A 20606-nucleotide genomic window follows, 5' to 3' on the forward strand; every position below is an offset into this window, starting at 1 on the left:
GTTATTTAATCTGTGCTTCCACTTCCCCTTCTGTAAACGGCAACCTCCGTGCTTCCCCTTTCCTATAACACACAACGATGAATGAATTAAATTAGAAAATCACTTCAAATAATATTTTCTTTTTTCAAAAAAGCTCAAAATAATGTCCCAGTTGTTGCAAACTGATATTTCCTTCTGCTTCTTATAATTTATAAAGCAATGTGACCATTAACTCTGAGGATCAATGCCAAATTGACAGAAAATCTCAGCTAAGGAAAGTTAGAATGGTTGTAAGAAAAGCCTCACATGTAAGAATATAATCTGTGATACAGAACTGACTCAGTAATTATAATGTTAACAATTACCCAGCAAGAAAAAAAAAATGCAGCAGCTTCTCCACCATTGGTGTCAACCCATGTTTTCTTCAGTGCCAACCTGGGTCACCTTTGCCAGCCTTTGTCCAGCCCTTACAAAAGAAGCCATTATAATTCTCTGCCCTGTTAGCTCTAAAACCTTGCTGGCTTTATTTGGTCTTTTGCCAATGGGCCCCTTTAAGATGTGAAAAAATGTTGTTGCATTCTCAACCCACAAAAAGGTGAGGGAGTACAATATTCTTTACTACTTTATAAGTTAAAATGTTGGGTTTTCCAAGAAAAACCTAATAGACATACATGGACTCTCAAGGAACCACTTCTGAAACTCTAAAGTAGATCAGATCTGGAGTCTAACAATTACATGCTTTAGAAATTAAATAGAAAATAATATTCCCTGCCATTCTCAATGACAATTTGATGCCCCATTTCTGAAACACTTTTCTTCAGCACCTGGCAGTAGAGTACTACTATGGGGGGTCTAGAGAAAGCTGACCACTTCAGGACTAAGTGTGGTTTGCTGTTTTCCCTTGGGGGATGGGAGGAGGGGGTGGCCTACAAAATCATGGAAAGGCAGAGGCATCTACGAGCTCTGAGAGGGGCTTGCCTAATTGCATTTTTCTATTGTTTACGTCAGCAAATTGGCAAAGAAAGAAAGGCCTGGATCATTAGGGATGTGTTAGGGTTAGACCATTTGGGGTAAACAGTTTTGCACATCACTGGGGTATGTAAAATTAACAGGACAAAAACAAAACAATTGTTAATGGTAGTTAATTAGAAATGTACTCAAGGACCCAAATTTAATTGATTGCCAGCATGAATGTCTATTATTTTTATGCTGTAACAGTTTTATGTCCCATATTCTATTTTCTATCTGCGAAATGAAAATTTTAACAATTTAAAAATTGAAAAAGTCAACATTTCCTGGGGACAAAATGTAGGTCAGATGTCTGAGGGAAACTGTAATTTTACAAAGACCTCTTCTTTGGGAAATATGATCACTTACTTCATGTTTTAATATTTATCACATTCCTCTTAAGTATACCTATAATTTGTATCCATGTGTCTCTTAACATATATCCTGTGCAGTGTGGGTATGAGTATGCAGACTCAAATCAGGCATGCTACAGAGGATTCTGATTTGCCACAAACAAAACCTCGAATCAAAATGAGGACTTTAAAGAAGACCACTTGACCAAAGACCACTTTAGGAGAACTTTGAGCTTGAACTAACAGGCAAATAAAACTGGCCATCTTATACAAGAGGCTTTCATCACAAGCCAAAAGTGAATGTTCACTGACTAATGAGAAACTTCTTGCATTCTGTTATATAATTACTGGATGAGGAAGTGCACACTGCCCAATGTGAATGTTCAGACAACAGCCCTTATTAATATTTCATACAAAGTCCTGAGAACAGAGCGTGAGTTCATTTGCCAAATTCCTCTTTGCCACTTTTCTATGCCTTGTGAAATTTCCCTCTTTTTCCCACTCTTCATAGTAATACAGTGAATTTGATGAATTATTTCTAATGAACTGTCTCCTGTAATTGCTATCAAACATTTCATTATGTTTTTTTTTTTTTTTTTTTTTTTAAAGATGACCGGTAAGGGGATCTTAACCCTTGACTTGGTGTTGTCAGCACCACGCTCACCCAGTGAGCAAACCAGCCATCCCTATATAGGATCCGAACCTGTGGCCTTGGTGTTATCAGCACCGCACTCTCCCGAGTGAGCCACAGGCCGGCCCCTCATTATGTGTTTTAAATTAAACCAAAAGTCTGAGTCATAGGAAGCCTATGCTGGATAGATCTTTTCAGCAAGATTCACTGTAGCTGCCCAGGATCAGGAATACCAGACATAGTGACATGCAGTTTGGAAAGATTCCTTAAGAAGACTGGCAGAACCTCTCAAATTTTCTTTGGTTATATTTACGGATTTTAAAAAGTTGAATGGGAATTTTCATCATTGAATCTAGAAACTAATATCCTGACACAAGAGCCTTAGGTAATAGATAAAATAGGACAAATCATTTACAAATCATACATCTATGCTTGGAAATCTACATTTTAGATATATCTCCACTGACTTGATATATAAGTCTTGATATATGGAGACTTTCTTGAAATATGGAGTCTAGTCTGTGGTTTTAATGTAATTTGCACTTTTAAGTGAAAAAGCAGAACCTGGTGGATTGAGAAGATGAAAAGTGCACGATGGATATAGACTATGGCCTGGGCAGTAACTTATAATTAGCTTCTTGTCACTAGTCCTAGTTTCTTCATACTTTCTCGGGAAGCCTCATAGGATGTTTCGTCACCATGAGTGCAATGGTCTGCTTAATTATAATAGCTATTATAGATTTAATCAATGAGCCCTTTCTGGTGTCAAAAGCTGTGTTCATCCCTTTACACACATTATCTCTAATCTCTATAACAATTCTATGTAATGGTCATAATTTCCCCTATTTTCCCATAAGAAAACTGAAACTCAGAGAGTTATTTCTCAGGTGTTTTCGGATTATGGAATAAAAAAAAGGGGCTACATAGGTTAGCATTTCAGAAGATTACTTTTCACTGGTGTCCCATATGACTGCTCAGAGTGGCTCCTTGTGGATTCCCAGAGGAAGGAGTGGAAGTCCTCATGGGGATCGGTTTGGGAGAGCACTGGCCTAACCTATTAACTTTGCTCTTGTCAGCAGTGAGTAAGAGTTGAGCCCATCTGTTGAATTAGAGTTGAGGTAAGAGTGGGAGAGAAAAGGAGAAAAAGGTTAGCAGCAATTAGGAGAAATTGGCTCAAATTTTACAATATCTTTGGGAACCAGTGATGACCTGCAGCTAGTTTGGGCCCCAAACCTACAGGTGGGAGTAGATCCTTTGAGGGGTATAAACCCCAATGGGATGAGCAGGTCTAAATAAGACTCACCTCAGGAGGGTAGCAAGTCAAACACTTAATGAATGGGCCCATTTATTACGGCACTTTCCCATAATAGTTATGTCCCTCTCTGTGACTTACCTACCTTGCCAGGGGTATTTGATCTCTAGAAGGAAAGTCCCATTTTCTCATTTACTGTTTGGGATTAGATTAACGTTCTGGATTAGGATTCAGCAAGTACTCAGCCCTCAGTGGCCCCAGAAAGCTTGTGAGATTTAGGCAAAGAAGACACAGGAGAGTAATTACAGGAGATGAAAAAAGAGTAGTCAAAAGAATATGAAGGAGAAAACATAATGGCTTATAACTGAGTGAATGAAATGAGGACATGGAGACTGCAAATTTCAGCATGCCTTGATCCAGTCACTTCAGATGATTAACTTACTTAGAATTAAGGAATGTTAGAGATTTTTTTTTAAAGAGCTTGTTTTAAAGATGAGAAGCTGGCTTAAAGAAAAATAATTATCTCTCACCTCACAGCTAGTTAATGGCAAGCTCAGGACTAGACCATGTCTCTGATTTACTGTTCATTATCATTTCCTCCACGACACTGTATTAAGTCTCCATGAGAGGTGCTTATGATACGGTTGAACAAAATGGGTCAACACTGGGTGTAGATGTTAAGTGCTCCAGTGTAGAGGAAGCACCAGGGAGATGGTGGGATCTGAGCCCTAAAGATGATGGGGGAGGTCCTAGAAAATCAAGTGGAAAGGGAGAGGTTCAAAGTGTGACAGAGTAATACGGGGGTAGGAATGGATAAAAAGAGGAGCTCAAGAGGACCTGCCAGAAGACTAATTTGGTTGACTTATTGGCTTTGGGTTGAGAAAGAAATAAAAGCCAAAATTGGAAAGGTAAGTTTGGACCTGATGTGGAATTTCACAAATGGAGGCTGGACATTCATTCTACTTCAGCTCCCGTTCCTTAGCCAGTGCCTGGGTGTTCTGCTATCTATTAACCAGAAGCTCACCTTGTCACTTCTCACAGATTGATGGACTTTTACAGACTTGTTATTAGTGGTCTTATTCCTGTGGTACTTCTTCAGCATGTATTACGTACACTGTATCCCTGAAATTCTGCCTTCCATGTTTGAAAATCAAGGCCTTGGATTTTTCACTCAGGCTTTAAAAAAAAAATCACATGGGTGTATATTATTCCATTTTGTTAGGTCTTTAATGATCCATATGCCTTGTCGTCATCATTGAAAATTACATAAGATGACTGATTGCTACCTTATTGACAAATCTCCCTTATCAGTATGAAAAAGTCCTTGAATGCCTAAGGTAAGGAAAACAAAAAAGGGTATTTAGAAACTATCCAGAGCCAAATAGGAGATATGGCTGGTAGAAGACTGTATGGCCTAGAATTTATATTTTTATTTTCTTTATAGCTAAAAGTTTTTAAGCACTTACCTACGGGATGTTAAGTGCTTAATATGTGCTTTACATATATTATCTCATTTAATTATTTCAAAAGTTCTCTGAGACAGATACTATAATTACTACTATTTTCCAGATCAGTGCAGAGAGTTCAAGTACCTTGTTAGGAAACCAATCCTGGTTGACATGTCAGAGACTATGAATGAGTGAGTGGCCTTCACCAGCACATCATCAACTAGGTCACTGGAAGCACTTCATTTATCACTGCCAGGATTGGTTCACTGACAACTACTTAAACATTAAAATGAGTAATTTCTGGTCAAAAGTTCATGATACAGAAGGAAGACATGTGCTATAACATCAAGACCCAACTTTAAAAGGTGTTAGGATGCAGAAAGGCAATATAGTCTAGAGTTTATGGACATGGGCTCTGGAGTTTGAGTCCTGGCTCTGCCACCTGCTACCACCTACCAGCTGTGTGATTCTGGGCAAAATAAACCACCTCTCTGAGTCTGGATTTCCTCATCTATACAATGGAGATAACAACACTGACATCATAAGTTTGTCTGGGGGGGAATTAAATGAGATAATACATCTGAAGTACTTAGCCCACACTGCAGGTGCTAAATTTGTTTGCTGAAAGTTGTCCAGTACTTTTAGGTACTTTTAGTGGGGCTGCCCACTGCAAAGTCACTCCCCTTTAAAGTGGCATCATATATACATTAACATCTTGCAAAAGCTGAAAATAATCTGACCAGATGATCCATGCAGTTAGGTTAATTAATGTTCTTCTAGGAAACATGCTTGATTTTTTGGACAGGACTTCTGACTATGGTGACTTGTTCCAAGGATATGATATCAGAATGGGACCAGAAATGTGAGACATCTCAGGTTATTTAGGAAATTAGAGGAGTTATAATATCCTGGACCTACTTTCATTCATGAATTCTACCTTGGCTATTCAAACACTCATTGACCCAAGTCTTGTTCAGCCTATAGTAGAATATAAGCTTGGTTGGTTAAAACGTGGTGCTAATACAGTGCAATATGGGTTCTTGTCATCTTACTTGCTTGTGCTCAATTGCATTCTGATATTTTTCCATGAATATGACTTGTCTCTTCAATAAACATACATGTTCCTTAATAACAGAGGGAACTAAATCTTGTACTTCTTTCAAGGGACATGATTTTACATCTTAAATGGAATGTGAGCGAACAGATTATTTTTTGAGTAAAGTAGTGCTAGTAATTATGAGCTAGGATTTTTGCCTACCCTTGAAGAAAGAAGATCACTATTGATCAGTTTTCTATTTTCTATTGTGCCAGAAGATACCTCTCCACATGTCAGCATCATCGCCTAAGTTGAAATTGTCCATTATTACCAGTTCGCTAGGCACTGATACTGCTGTGCTGAGTTTATCCAGGTCCCCATCAGATCCCCTGTCTTCATTAATATTTATCATTGTGAATGGAGAGGCACTGCTGGTGGTGACATAGTGCTCAGTTTAGTGTGTGTGTGTGAGGTCATCCAACAGTCACTAGTGCCCATTTTTTTCAGCACATTTGCGATAAGTGATGCATTCAGGGTTGATAACTCACATGAGGTTGGGTCCCCATCTAATCAGACCACTCTCAAGATTCTCTCTTCTCATCAGGCAGTTAACTGAGCAATAGACATGTGTTGCTCATCCACTGTTTACCGGGTGATTGGGCTAGACACTGAGTCAGTAATGATGAATAAGGCGTAGTCCCTGCTCTTAAGTAGCTCTCAAAGTTGTCAGATAATAAAATGACAACTAACATTAAAAATCTGTTTACTGTATGCCAGGTACTTTGCTAAGCATGTTACATAAATTAACTCATTTGGTATCACCCTAATATTTGCTGATGTCAAAGGGATCTTCTTTAAATTCTTTATTTAAATTATTTCCCTTCTGTTTGTTTTTTAATGCCTACAATAAAACTAGTAAGACACGGCAGCATGGGGTTACTTCTTTTGAGTTGGCAATGCTAAGAACACTTCCATTCCCAAAGAATTTGACGTGGTTCACAAAAAGTACAATAAATAACCTCACCTCTAGATGAGGTGAGAAAATGGGGTAAGTCCAGGACAGAGATGTGTCCCACATGCTTTTCTTTCTAAGTTGTCAAGAGAGACAAAGAAAAAGGAAGCAAACGTTTGCAAGATTAAGAGGCCCATAAGATAAAAACAAACCAAGAGAAGTACAGCCTTTCAGGGAACTGAGGTCTGAGAGAAATGATTCCTTCTCTTGTACCCTATGTGATATAGTAGACAAACTCCTCAAACACATTTCTACTACAGTGAGTGTCATAACACTGGTAATTCTAACAACCCTCATTGTTGACCAATGGCATAACACCAAAGAGGAATTTATCAAGAGTGATTTTGTGGCCTGGTGTAATCCAAGGACAAAATTTCAGAATTATTCAAGAAATCAAAAAGACTGCAAGTCCTCTGAACAATTTTCTAGGACTATGATTCTCATAATTGGGCTTTTGCTATCCAGGGATACATAACTAGGAACTTATAAAACTATGATTTGAACTCAGGTCTGGCTAGCTCTAAAATCTTTGCTCCTTATGCTAAACTGTTATTCCCCATCCCAACCCCTGGAAGATTTTTGAACATTTCAGTATTGACTGCTGTTCTCTTCCTTTTATGAGAACAAAACATGATGATAGCTTGAAATATGCTACATTGAGTGACTGGAGCTATTATCTTAAGCCTCCTTCTTGAATATGTTAAAGGATATTATTTGTAGCCACACCTAATACTTCCTTGAAGAGTTCTTATTTATCAAACAAATCACCTTCCTTCAGCTGACCAGTCCCTCACTGAGAAGAAAAACAAATGAACAAAATAGGTGTTCTCTTTGAGCTCATATCTGGGTGTAACCAAGTAAGTACCCACCCTTCTAGCCTCCTAGTTCCTAGGTGTGAGGTTGTAGGATCCCTTGGCTCAGGCTCAGATTCTGTGAAGGAGAAGGCGGAAGTGGGGGAAGGCAAGAGTAAATGTCTGGCTAGGGGGAGGGGAGATTGTTGGAGCTCATGCTAGAAGCAAGCAGAAGGAGAGAGAGGAGGAAGGAAAGCAGAGGCTGGGAAGACAGGCCTTGTTCTGAGTGTGAATGGACCACGAGGCCCTCAAGAGTAGGAAGCAGCGCAAGCCAAGTCACTCACGGAAAAGCTCTTATCTAAACAGAGGTGGCCCACGATGCTGGATCCCCTCCACCATTGTCCAAGGAGCTAACCCAAAGCCTACAATCCCTGAAACTCTTCTCCACTCCCCCCTCTCCATTGAGACAAGAAGTAATTTTCAGTATGGGCTCCAAGGCGTCACAAGGTCTCTTACTACACAAGGCGCTCCTCCAGAATCCCCTCTGCCTGACCCTGTGACCACCCTGAAGTCACAGGCCCTTTTCCTGGAGCAAAGGAGCAGGAACCATTCTGTCTAAACATGCCTTCCAACTCTACGCCTTTTTTTGTCAGTGTCCTCTCCCCTATATTGTTTTATTTGTTTTAAGACAACGTGAGAGGAGAGGAAAAGATAGTGTTTGCAGATTCTATTAATCTGATGGCTCAGACACACTATCACTAATGTTCTGACACAACACTCACAGTAGCAGAGGAATGTTTACATCAGGCCCTTCTACAGGATGGTGTACCATAATGGGGAGCCAGCCCTGGTCATGCCCTCTGGCAGGGTTCCAGGTGGTCTTTTTTTCTTTTCTATTTTTTTAAAGACATTTTACAGCCTCAATTTGCTCTTTATTACTCCTCTACCCTTTTGTTTCCTAACTTGAAATGATTCAATATTCTTTACAAACAGATTCTAATTATGGTTAGCATGTGGAGTAAAATCCCATTGAACAGATAAGCAGAGTTCACACAAGTGCTCAGATTTCATCCAAAAAAAAGAGAAAGGGAGATTATTCTCTGCCTTGGAACTTTGTAGAACTTTCTAGAGCCTCATTTTCTCCTAATTAAATGTGCTTTAATATGTATATTCATTCCTAGGAAATGGCTCAGGCTCAAATAGGCAGCCATTGGGTGTTGGGGTACTTACTCCCCACTGCCCACCTCTTTTCTTACCCCAGAGGCACTCCTTAAAGTATTGGAGTCTGTAATAAAACAGGCCAGCTTCATCCCAGAACATGCCAACCGATCATGTGGGCAAAAGTAAGTTACCAGGGAAAGAAAAAGATTGTGATAAAAATTGGATGATTTATTTTGTGGCAAGATTTTTAAAAATAATAATAAAAGTCATCATCAAGTAGAAGGTGAAGAATTCCTATAATTTTAGCATCAAGGCATTTTTATGACCAAAACTAACCAGAATTTTATGTCAAAAATATAATTTTAAAGTATTCCTCTGCCCCTTCCCTCTCCCCTGCTCCTCCAAAGGACTAGGTATCCCTCTTCTCTCTCTTGAAAACAAAAATTTAATTTCTCTTGGTGTCTGACTTTATGCCAGTTTGAATTCAGAGGACCCCCAGAGTTTTCCTGTGTAACCAGAGACTCTGAGTCAGATTTCCCCTTGGGAAGCATAGCAGGAAAGGTTTGGGGATGTTCCTTAGAAACAAGTCACTCTGTTTGACATACCCAGTGCTAGTGAGGTGGAAAGTGTTAGGAAGGTCTGGGTTCTAATCCCAGCTCTGCTCCTTTCTCTGTGAACTGGAGCAAGGCATTTGTTCTTTCAGAGTCACAGGATTTGTGAAATGAGAATCATCATACCTACTTCATTAGGTGACTATGAGAATTAGTTGAGGCTAAATATGTATAGCTTCTAGCCCAAGTCTGTCACACAGTAGCAGCTCAGTAACAACTGGTTTCCCTTCATCCAGCCAAGAGTCAGATGTTAGCAAAACACATTTTGAAACAAAAGTCAGCTTCATATCATTTATCATAGGGTGAAAGAAGATCCTAAAAGAAAACCAAAGATCTCTTTATCTGAAACTCAGTCTGAAGAGTAGATCTTCTAGAATTGGAGTGGTTATTAAACTTGCAGGAGTCCCTTTGCGGGCACACTGTGAATTGTATTTTGTGAGTGTTGCATTTGTAAAGGAACTGAGTTGAGTTCAGGAATTGTGTTCAGGTAACAAAGTGAGCTCTAATATAAACTGTTAGTGCAGATTGTGCACATACTGGGTGTTCAATATATTTTGGTGTGTAAGATGAGAGATGTTTAAAAATTTTTTGAAATAAGTTGACCATGTTATACAAAAAGAGCTAAAAAAGATATTAATTCCCCCAGAGCAGTAATGGTGTCAGTGTAGTGAATCATTGAGAAGGCTTTTCCTCCTATATACAAAGAAGTACTGGAGTGTAATAATTTGTTATATGATTATGATCATATACGGATGTCATGTTACACATGGTGTAAGGGTTAAGTGCACAGATTCTGAAATGAGCCAGAACTGAATACAAATTCAGGCAGCAGTCAATATTGTCGAGATTGTAGGTTTGACCCCTGTGTTGGCTTTGCCTTTTTCTGTGGCCCCAAACTGTCTTCATCTGTCTTTGGTCATAGAGAAGCCAATATTTATGTGTGTGGAGGGAACAAGACAAATCCATCACCACTAATCAACCTAAGCACGCAGGTCAGTGGTGTCACCTGCATAACATGGAGGGTGGTGGTTTCCCATAATGTGACAAGAAGAGAAGACTAGTAACTTTGACCAGAGGGGAGAGCTCCACAGATGGCTCCCACTTGGAGTTAAACAGACTGACATGTTACAGGGAGGGTCCCAGCTCCATGTGTTAGATACATACTTGGCTGCTTTCTTTTAATTTATTTATATCTCTAATCTGAAATTGAGTTGTTTCAACTCCAGAGCACCAACAGAGAAGACAAGGAGTACACTCTTACCCCCCAAATTTTTTTCCTTTCTCTGGTTATAAATACCTCTATGCTATTGTATTTGGCATGCCGTATGCAAATAGAGGTAGAAGTCCTAAAGCTCATTAGGAAAGGGATAGAGGCTTGGAGCACAGAGAGGACAGCGCCGAGCCGAAGTTGATAACAGTGGCCTTGTCCAGAATAGTGCATGGGAGCTTTCTTATCTCGCTTTGGCAGGAGGTGCTGTGGACTTCCTGTGCGAAATCAGGAGCTAACGCTGCTTTCCTCTTGTTGTTCGGCTTCCTCCCCCCTCAAGACGGTTCCCAGCACAGTGATTATCTTTGCATCTTCAAACATGGCACAATCTACTTCCTTAAGAGCTTGATGTATTCTTAAGGCTCAGGCAAATTCCCTTCCCCCTAAATCTTTTTTTAAGTGCTGATATATAGTTAGGCTCCTAAATGACATTCTATTTTTATGGTTTCAATTACAAAGAGGGAAAAATAACAGCCCCTAAATTAGAAAATAGTCACAGAATTTGTCCTTTTCATATGGAAGATCTGGCAGTAAGTCTGGCCTATAGTTTCCATACTAGGGCTTGTACTGTTAGTAGCTGCCCTTTGAGTCATGGGTGGGGGATGGGGGAGTCGGGGGAGGTGGGAGTGTCAGAGGTTGACAGCCCCAAGTGAACTCAGACAGCAGACTGTATTTCCCTTGGGATATGCCTAGACTTACCTTACTCTAACATGTTTCCTTGCATTTCCTGAAGACCAAGAGTATGAAATTAAGATCTTTGACTAAGTCCTCCCTTATCTTTTAATTGCTTTGGGGAAAAAAGGAATAAAATCTAAAGACTTCTCTTCCAGATACAAGAGAACTTCAGCTCTTTGATGTCATAATCCCAAGTGCACATAATCCCAAGTACACATTAATATAGGTGTACACATGTGTATACATATATATTATATGTATTCATATACATGCTGAGTGCGAGAAAGACGGGAAGTCAAATAATAGTTCAAGGTGTAGATGTTATAGTCTAGCAAAGGGAGAATACTGATAATGAAAAATAGAAAAAGTGACCTGTATGTAATGATTTTAAAAGTTTATCGTTAAAACGTTTCCAATAAAGGAGAAAGTATATAATTTCTCTTTGGTTCAGTATACTCTATTAATCAATAAAGGTTAAAATGTTCACTTATTTTACTTAATGATTGTAAGGAATAGCTAGTAGAAATCACAGAAATTCCTAAAGGAATGATCAGCCCTTATTAATTCTTTTTTATTTCAAATCTTACAATCTAACTGTCAAAACAGACATTTAAAAATATTTGGGGAAATCTGATATATGGTCTAGGTACAAACATTACCATGGAATTATTGGTAATTCTGTTAGGTATGAAAGTAGCATTGTCATTATATTAGAAAATGTGCATATTTTTTAGAGATACCCAGTGAAGTATGTAGGGCTAAAATGATGTGATGTCTGGGATTTGCTTTAAAATACTTCACAAAAGAAAAAAAGAAATAAGGGATAGATGAAACAAATGTGGCAAAATCTTGATAATTGTGAAATCCGGGTGATGGGTATATGGAGCATATCACTATGCTCTCTCCTTATCAGTATGTTTGAAAATGATAAACAATTAAAACAAATGAAAACTCTACTAGAAACAGCACATTCAGTACTTCATGCCTGTCGGTATGTTTTCAAACATTTGTGGAGTGCTGATTACACACTAGGCCCTTGCTTAACTCTGGGAACAACGCGAATAAATAGACTTGGTCCCTGTCCCCATGTAGCTGTCGCCTACTGGGGCATTGAAGCATTAAGTTGACACTTAGAAGGTGGTGAGTGCTCTGCAGGAGGACATTACAGCGCATGTAATGTAAGGAGGGGAGCCTAACCCAGCCGACTTGATAGTTTAGCATTCTGCAGTCTTTCTTTTTTTTTTTTATTTTGTCTTTTTTTTTTTTTTTTCGTGACCGGCACTCAGCCAGTGAGTGCACCGGTCAGTCCTATATAGGATCCGAACCCGTGGCGGGAGCGTCGCCGCGCTGCCAGCGCAGCACTCTACCAAGTGCGCCACGGGCTCGGCCCTTCTGCAGTCTTTCTTAGCTCGAGGACCAGGGAGGAATAATAGCAGAACTTTTTCTAATCATCACAATCCCTTCTATCTCACCTTTTTTCTCACTTACTTTATCCTCTCACTTTCTCACATAACTCATTACTGCTCTTGGCTACTTAAGATCAACCACTCATTCCTTCTGGAAATTGGGCTTTAAAATTCCTCCTGGTTTGAAAACTTCCAGAATCTTCCCAAGATATGTACAAATTAGAGACCAGCTTTCTGCTCACCAAAAATTCTAGTCTAAAAGGTAAGAATAAAAAATGATGAAATGTTTAAAATAAAAAAAGAGAGAGGAGAGATTTCATGGACTTTGAAGATAAACAACAGCAACATCCTTACTTTATAATTAAACACTTGAGGCTTGAGAAATTAAAGAGCTTGCCATGATACCCCAAACTTGAAAAGAAATAGACTGAATTTAATAATGCTCCATGATATTTGTTTCCATATGCACTTAATTAGCCCTGGAAAAAATTAACTGTACAACTGAATATTCTGATTAAAAGCCTGCCATTTAAAGATATAAAATGCTATTATTTCCTCGAGGTTTCCATTCATTAACATAACTTCATTTTTTCTCCTTGTGTTTGCCATGTTACTTCTACTAGGAACTAATTAAAATCTAGATATTAAATTTTCCAATTTATGCATTTTTTTAAAATTTAACATTTAGAACAGAAAGGATATATGGTAGCAAACTGGTATGGGGTTTTTTAAATATCAGGGAAATATGTTGCTATTTTTAAGTTCTGAGGACGAATATTAGGGGAAAAAATCTAAGAAAAAGAACATTGTTATCTGAGGACTTTTCTAATGATTTTCATTTCATCAGTCACCATTGGCTGGACCACGCCATAAAGCAACATTGTCAAGACTTACTTTTTTTTTAAATAGGTATGACTTTTGTTCCAATAACGAAGAGCCTTTTATCCTGGATCCTGACAGCAACATAGGAAACAGAATTGAGAGCATCACTCAGCGCATGGCAATAATAGAAGGAAAGAATAAGGTATTGTTTGTAAAAATGAGCATTGGGATATTTATTCTAAAAATATATGCTCAGCTCCCAGTTCTAGGTTTATTGAAACTAGAAGTAATTTAAGTGCTCCAAAAAAAAAAAAAAAAATTCACAGAGTAGAAAGACTATATCTGTGATATCTCTTCATGAAGAGATACACTGAGACTACTCACGCTGCTGTATTTCTAACTAACCACCAGTTCCAAGAGGATGAGTACTCGTTGCTAATGGAAGAGGTGAAGCTGTCCTCTTGAACATCAAACTGGTCCACATCAGTGGTTCCCAACCTGGCTGCATATTAGAATGCTCTGCCAATTATTATTACATCCAAATCTCTGAGGTAGACCCCAGGTGATTGTCCTATGTAATCAGGACTGAGAATCACTGACGTACATAAAGATGTATCCCAATAAGCAAAAGCTAGTGCAAGACTTAAGGCTAAAATTGAATGTTTCCATTTCACAAAATATCATGTTTTTCCCGTCTTTGCAAGAGCAACAGTCGATGAAGATTCCTTGACATAATCAGAGTTTAGTGGGCTTTTTTTTCTTTTGCTCTTGCACCATTCATTTTCTGACCCCCCACTCAGCCTTGGCAATAGCTGACAACCTGTAAACCAGGCAAGTCTCAGTGGATCTTAGACCTAGTGGCTTTTTTCCTACTGAGTTAGTGAAGAACACACTTAAAAATCTGCTATTGTCAGACACAAGGATAGTTATGCATTAAAAAAGAAAAAATATCAAATAACCCTTTGCTGAAATGTCTATTCATATATGCATATCTTGATTTGGGGTAGAGACTGCCAATACAGATGCCATTGTCTGCTTGAGTGTGGTTATGCTTCTATTATCTATTCATTCAGCTGTATTTGCATTTGAAGATGACAGAGTAGAAGGCATTGTTCTCCAGGTAGGATTTAACAATAACAACAAATAACAACTCTATTTTTCATTATGTAAAACTTTTTGACATGCGCTAATGTCAACATCTTCCTCTGGCAAGCCAGAGTGGTTATCTCCATTTTAAAGATAAAAAAAGGTGGGGTGGGGTGGGGGCGTAATAAGATGATTAACCTAAAGCCCCTCAGCTTAAAAGTGTAAATGAGAAATTCAAACCAGTCTTCTTATTCCAAAACCCAGTGCTCTCACAGCCATCTAAGTCAACACAGAAATTAGATGAAGTGGGGATGGCTTATACTCATATGATAACATCAATAGTCACTTGTCAAGGATTTAGGGATAGTTTTTATAACTACAGCAGTGGCTGTAAGTGGTTCACAATTCCTTCTCTCTAACACAAATAAGCAGTATGTATAGCTATTGATAACAGAGAGCAGTTCAGTGAAATGCTTAGAAAAGAGGAAATTCTATAAATTTGAAGGTTAATTTGGGTGATACATTTTTTAAAAAAAGGAAATTGCCTCAGTTTGTTAGAGATACACAGCAAGTTAGCTGTCACAAAGAACTAGAAAATTTTCAAAATGCCATTGGTTGTGTCAATTCATTTTGCCTCTTCCTGACCATATCAGGTGGATGTACTATTAACTTCTGGATATTAAAACAGGAATTTATGAGATTAATTTCAGTGGTAAATTCTAGATCTATTTTGGTATAATATTCATACAAATACACAGTATGGAATAAAATGGAAAATGAGAAAGCTAGGTAGGGTTTCGGATTAGCCTGAACCATGAAGTTGCAATCTGATGCCATATATTATACCTGTGAACAACAGTGGGAGTGGAGTAGCAAAACCTGGCTGAGATAAAAGAACTTCCCTGATTTTCTCCGTGCAGGCTGGAAACGAATTTATTGTCTTGTAACTGTGTAGTTATGCAGAAGATTTTAAATATAGACCACTGCACAAAGTTGGCACTTGTGCCACCCAACCTGCAGTCAGGAACCCCTGGGTCAAACCCTGCCACTTTCTAACTGTACAACCACATGCAAATCATTTCACCTCTCTCAACCTGAGTTCTCTCCTCCAAAAAAAAAACCCAGAGCTAATGATATTTGCCCTACCTAACTTCCTGTTATAAAGATGAAATGAAATAACATCATGAGAAAGCCCTCTACAAATACTACTTTAATAAACTAATTGCCATATATGCCCTAATGCAATTTCCCAAATTCATTGTGATCATATACAATAAATACTATCTGTTAAACAGTTGTTTGCACTGAAAAAACATTTAATACTCTTTCTAAACAAAGCTGACATATATATAAGGCGCCTATTCTATTAGCAGCTGTAACTGCAACACGTTAGACTTAAGCAAATTATTGATTTCATGTCCTGAATTTAGGAGAATTTACTACTTTTACTTTCAGCATCTACTAATATATCTTTTTGTGTGTGTGAAAATAATGTATCTTTTATATAATAATGAGACATGGAAGTTTTGCTATTTCTGAATTATATACAGTACTCTTTCCTTTATAATTAAAACTGTTCTTACTTTCTGTGCATTTTTAAAAAGTAAATTAAAGTGCCAACTTAGTCTGTGATGTTCCTTTTATCCACAGTCATACAGTTAGCCTGCCCAGCAATACTATTTCCACAGATCACTGGGACAGCGCTCACACTGGAGTACCTGTGGATTTCAGAGACTTTTTCTTCTTTCTTTGTCTTTTTTTTTTTTTTCCTGTTTAACTCAAGGAAGGGTTATAGAGGACAATAAAATTCAGTTTCCTCATTGGCAAGTTTTGACCCAGATTTGTAAAAAGTGAGTCATCAATTGGAGTTTTTTTTGCTAACAGCAAATGTGGAGTTTTCGTATTGTCTAAATTGGGTTGCCAGACTAATTGGGTTTGTGGATATGGAGTAGGAAGTAGAAGGAACTCCGTGTTAGAAAAAACACACAGGAAATACATGTTACAGCATTAATTCTGTAAGCCTGGAGAATAGTGACAATTGCAATGTTTTAGCAACATTTCCATTGAAGTCGTTTTGACTGCACATTGAGAAGTGTGTGACAAATACATGACAGAAGCAATAATACTAATCACAGAATTACAGCTTGTGTTTCAGTTCCCACACACAGCCAATTTTTTCTGATTCTCACATTCTATTTTCAATTGGCTCAAATGTGCCACCCTATGTAAATTTTAGATTCTCTTCTGACCTTTACACATCTACTTTTATTTCTTCTCTCTGAAACACTAGAAAGGAAGCTGTATTAGAAACATCTCGAAATTAAAATCATTGTTCCATACATAGATTTTTTAAAAACTAGTGCTAGAAATTAGGCTGAATGACACATCACCCCTCCATTCTGTTCCGTGAGGCTCATAGAACATTGTAGTGGTGGATTACTAATGCTTAGTGAAAGGGAAGGAAGGAAGGAACATGAAGAAACTCCAAACTTATAGTACTTGACGATAGTTTCATGAGCATTCCTGGGTCACACAAAAGAGCCCAGAGAATGAACCTGAAAGGTCTGTTTCTAATATCTTAATCCGCGAGGTCCTGGCAGGGCAAGTGAACACACCCGCAAACTCGAAGCACCTTCAAAATAAAAGGTGTAAAAATGAGGAGTACACTGGACTGGAAACCTCGCTAAAAGGATGCTTGTCCCAAATTATTAAATCAACAACAGAAATTGAATTTTTTTAATGTTGTAGGTTGATGTGAAAGGATTGTTACTACTTATCTTCTGACTGATATGGATGTTTATATTCTGATTTTATTTTAGCATTTCTGCTTTCTTTCTCTTTCTTCCTCAGTCCTCTTTCACTTATTCTCAATTGTGCAAAATGAAAACTAATTACAGAACTAATACAAGCAGATATCCTTGAGAATTTATTTTGGTGTACCTTATAAAATAAATGATTACAATTTGAAACATATGTTACAACTCAAATTCGTCACGTTCTCTTTTAAAGTATTAAGCTGATACTTGGTGCTGCAACTGTTACACTATTTTTGTTTTTGTTTTTCCTTGAAATATCAGTATTTGGTTATGAGCACTGGGGAACAGATTTGTCCCTAAGTTTAATTCAGAAGACTCATGCATTAAAATTCACTGTCCTATGAGAAGCTGCCTTCTAGTTCAACCAAACTACGCTGACCTACAACTCACTTTCTCTTTTCTCTGACCTTATAAAGTTTAAATTTTAACTGTCAAATATCTTTTATTTTTTATGAAAATATATTTTAATTTATAACTTAAAAATATATCCTCTGGAAGAAGAAAAATGTTTTAGAGTACTTTAGAGATCATTTTTAAAAAAGTTGATCGTAGGCTATAAGTTTAACCTGATTTTTAAATGTTCTTCTTTAATTATAACCTTTTCATTCATCAAACATATTTTCAAACCACACAACATCATATCAGCTGGAAAAAAACAGCTTGTAGCTTACAGCAAAATGCTGTCAAAGATGGAAACTAGCATTTCTTTACATAGTAGCATTTAGCCATGTGATTCATCTCTGCTGATTAAAGGAGGTATTCTCAAGGAAATACTCAATCTAAAGAGTAGACAGAAATTTACCAATAGACCTGCGTTATTCAGTTTAAAGAGGTTTAAGGCAGAAGCAGTACAACGTAGAGATGAAGAGCACAGGCACCGGAATCATAAATTCTGTGCAGGCCTGTCTGTAGTCCAGTGTATATATCTGGGTGAACCACTTAACTTCTACAAAACCTCAGTTGCCTCATCTGTAGAACAGGGTAACACACCCATCTCATAGGACTATAGGGAGGATCAAATGAGATAATGTGTAAACTGCCTTGCATACTGTCTGGTGCATAGTAAGAGCTACTTAAAGGTACCCAGAAACAAAGGAGTAACGTACACTTCCATCAAAGTCATTTTCTACTTCTATTTTAGCACCAACTTTGGAGAAGTGAGTTCTGGGGCAGGTCTGACTATAAGTATCTGTTTTGGAAGGCATTATTCAGACAAAAGAAGGAAGATTCAAATGCATTTCTATTTCCATTGTTCATCATGTGACCCAGATTCATTTCACTTCTGGGTACTTCAATTTTTTTCTTTGATTATATAAAAATTCTGACCTATCCAACTATTTGTTGGAGACTTGTAAAATGGCTGCAGCCATTCCCAGATTACCTGCATGGGTTCTTAACATGGCAAATGTGTACATCTAAACTGACTTTTTGTTGCCATGAAACCCAGTTCTTGTTCTCAGTTGCTTTGAGTTCAGTGAAATCAAAATCATTTTAATAGAAACCCAAACACAACTTATAGATGCAGGTAATTGCTGTCTGTAATTTTTTAAATTCTTAAGCCAACAGAAATGGGTTTTTCACTTATTTATTGAGCAAAAATAAATCTGAGAATCAAAGTTTCTATTTAGGCCCATTAAGGATAAACACATGAGAACTAACTTCATAAGAAGAACAGTGCTTGAGCTGACAGGCGAGCATGAGAAGGCTTCATCTGAGCTCCTTGTTTCTGAACCTGTTGCAAACTGCTTTGAAGCATCTGTGCCTGAGACTCCTGAGATAACATAAGGGGGTCAGAATCTTATTTGATGATTTTTACTCTCCTTCCAGCTGCTACCAGCTAACAGTTTTTCATCTTGACATCTACAAGCTTCTCTTCTAACTACTTCATTTTCTTCCATGACTCTTTAAGTGGTAGGTAAAATAATTAAGAGGAGATGGCTATTCGGAATTTTTTATTTCCCACTTCTTATAAAAATTAATAATCAAAACAAGGAAAGAGATACCTGAGCTCTCTTTCCACTAATTATTTGTCTTCTAAGGAGTGTTTCCTTGCAAAAGAGAGAATAATATATATTTGATCTTCAAAGTAGGAAAATTCTTCTCTATCACCTTAAAGGTTGTTAAGATTAGGAATTATATCATATTCATTTCTTGTCTCCTATATAACATCTGGGCAATGCCTTAATAATCACTCAATAAATGTTGGCAAAATTGAATTAAAAATGCCACATATTGCTGACACTCTCATTACCAATAATTTCAATAATACACAGAAAATATATGGGTAGATGCAATTAAGCAGATCCTCCCAACAAATGGAAAAGAAGGCACTATGTGATATTCACTATACCATAGTGCAAATTATGGAGAAATTGGAGCAATGAATTTGCTGGCTAAAAAAATTAGGAGCATGTGTTTTAGTCTTCCTGATCTGTAAGTTAAAGACAATAGAACCTTAATTTATTAGGTGGGATAAAAGGACACAAGTAAAGTGCCTAGTATATTACTTAGCAACTCAGAAAACGTTAGTTAGGAGCCTTCCCAATGACCAAACCACTTATACAGTATGTTCACCACCTTGGAAAGTTCACTGTCACATTTCAGCCTGTGCATTACTTTAGCTTGTAAGTCATTTGATCATTAATACTTCAGCTATGACACCTCTACAGTTTCAAAGCCCATGACTAGTTATTTGTGTTCTACCAGAAAGGCTGCAAAAATTTATAAGTAACTAGATGAACTTTTTTTTTTTTTTGTAATTTTAAGTATGAAAAACTAGCTTTTTCATTTTTTTCACACAGATAAACATTACTTTTTAATGCAGGGTTGGGTTAAATTTAAGAATGCTCAACAATTTGATATCATTAATCTTTTTCTTTAAAAGAAAACAACGCAAGTCTTTAAGTTGTCTAAATTTTTGTTTCATTACTTTGTGTCATTAATTTTTAGACATCACAGTTCGAAAAGTGCTTTCATGTTCACATAAACTTGACTGTTTCTTTAGGGGCTAAGCTGTCAAATAGTAGCACTAAAATCTAGTGAAATAGTATTGTTGTATTAATTCATAACTTGTATCTTCCTTTTTTAGATGAGGAATTGACAAAACTGAGAAATTAAATAATTTACAAATACACACACACACCCCAATCTTAGTGAACTTTCTGGCCTAGTGTCTTCTTCAGAACTGTTCAGGGATGCATGCCACATTCTTTGAGTACATGAAAGAAATGGTTCAGCCAAACTTTCTTGTCT

The 20606-nt window shown here is 37.5% G+C and overlaps 1 protein-coding gene across 2 annotated transcripts in view; it reads left to right on the plus strand.

Moving 5' to 3' along the window:
- Positions 1 to 20606, plus strand: part of FLT1 (fms related receptor tyrosine kinase 1) — a 163837-nt gene that overhangs the window by 65570 nt on the left and 77661 nt on the right. For both annotated transcript variants that reach the window (XM_063103564.1, XM_063103565.1), the window contains exon 11: positions 13540 to 13654. In XM_063103564.1, the coding sequence (XP_062959634.1) occupies positions 13540 to 13654 (115 nt within the window). The remainder of the gene's footprint in view (positions 1 to 13539; positions 13655 to 20606) is intronic.

Source organism: Cynocephalus volans, chromosome 7, assembly GCF_027409185.1.
Source record: "Cynocephalus volans isolate mCynVol1 chromosome 7, mCynVol1.pri, whole genome shotgun sequence".
Classification (NCBI taxonomy): domain Eukaryota; kingdom Metazoa; phylum Chordata; class Mammalia; order Dermoptera; family Cynocephalidae; genus Cynocephalus; species Cynocephalus volans.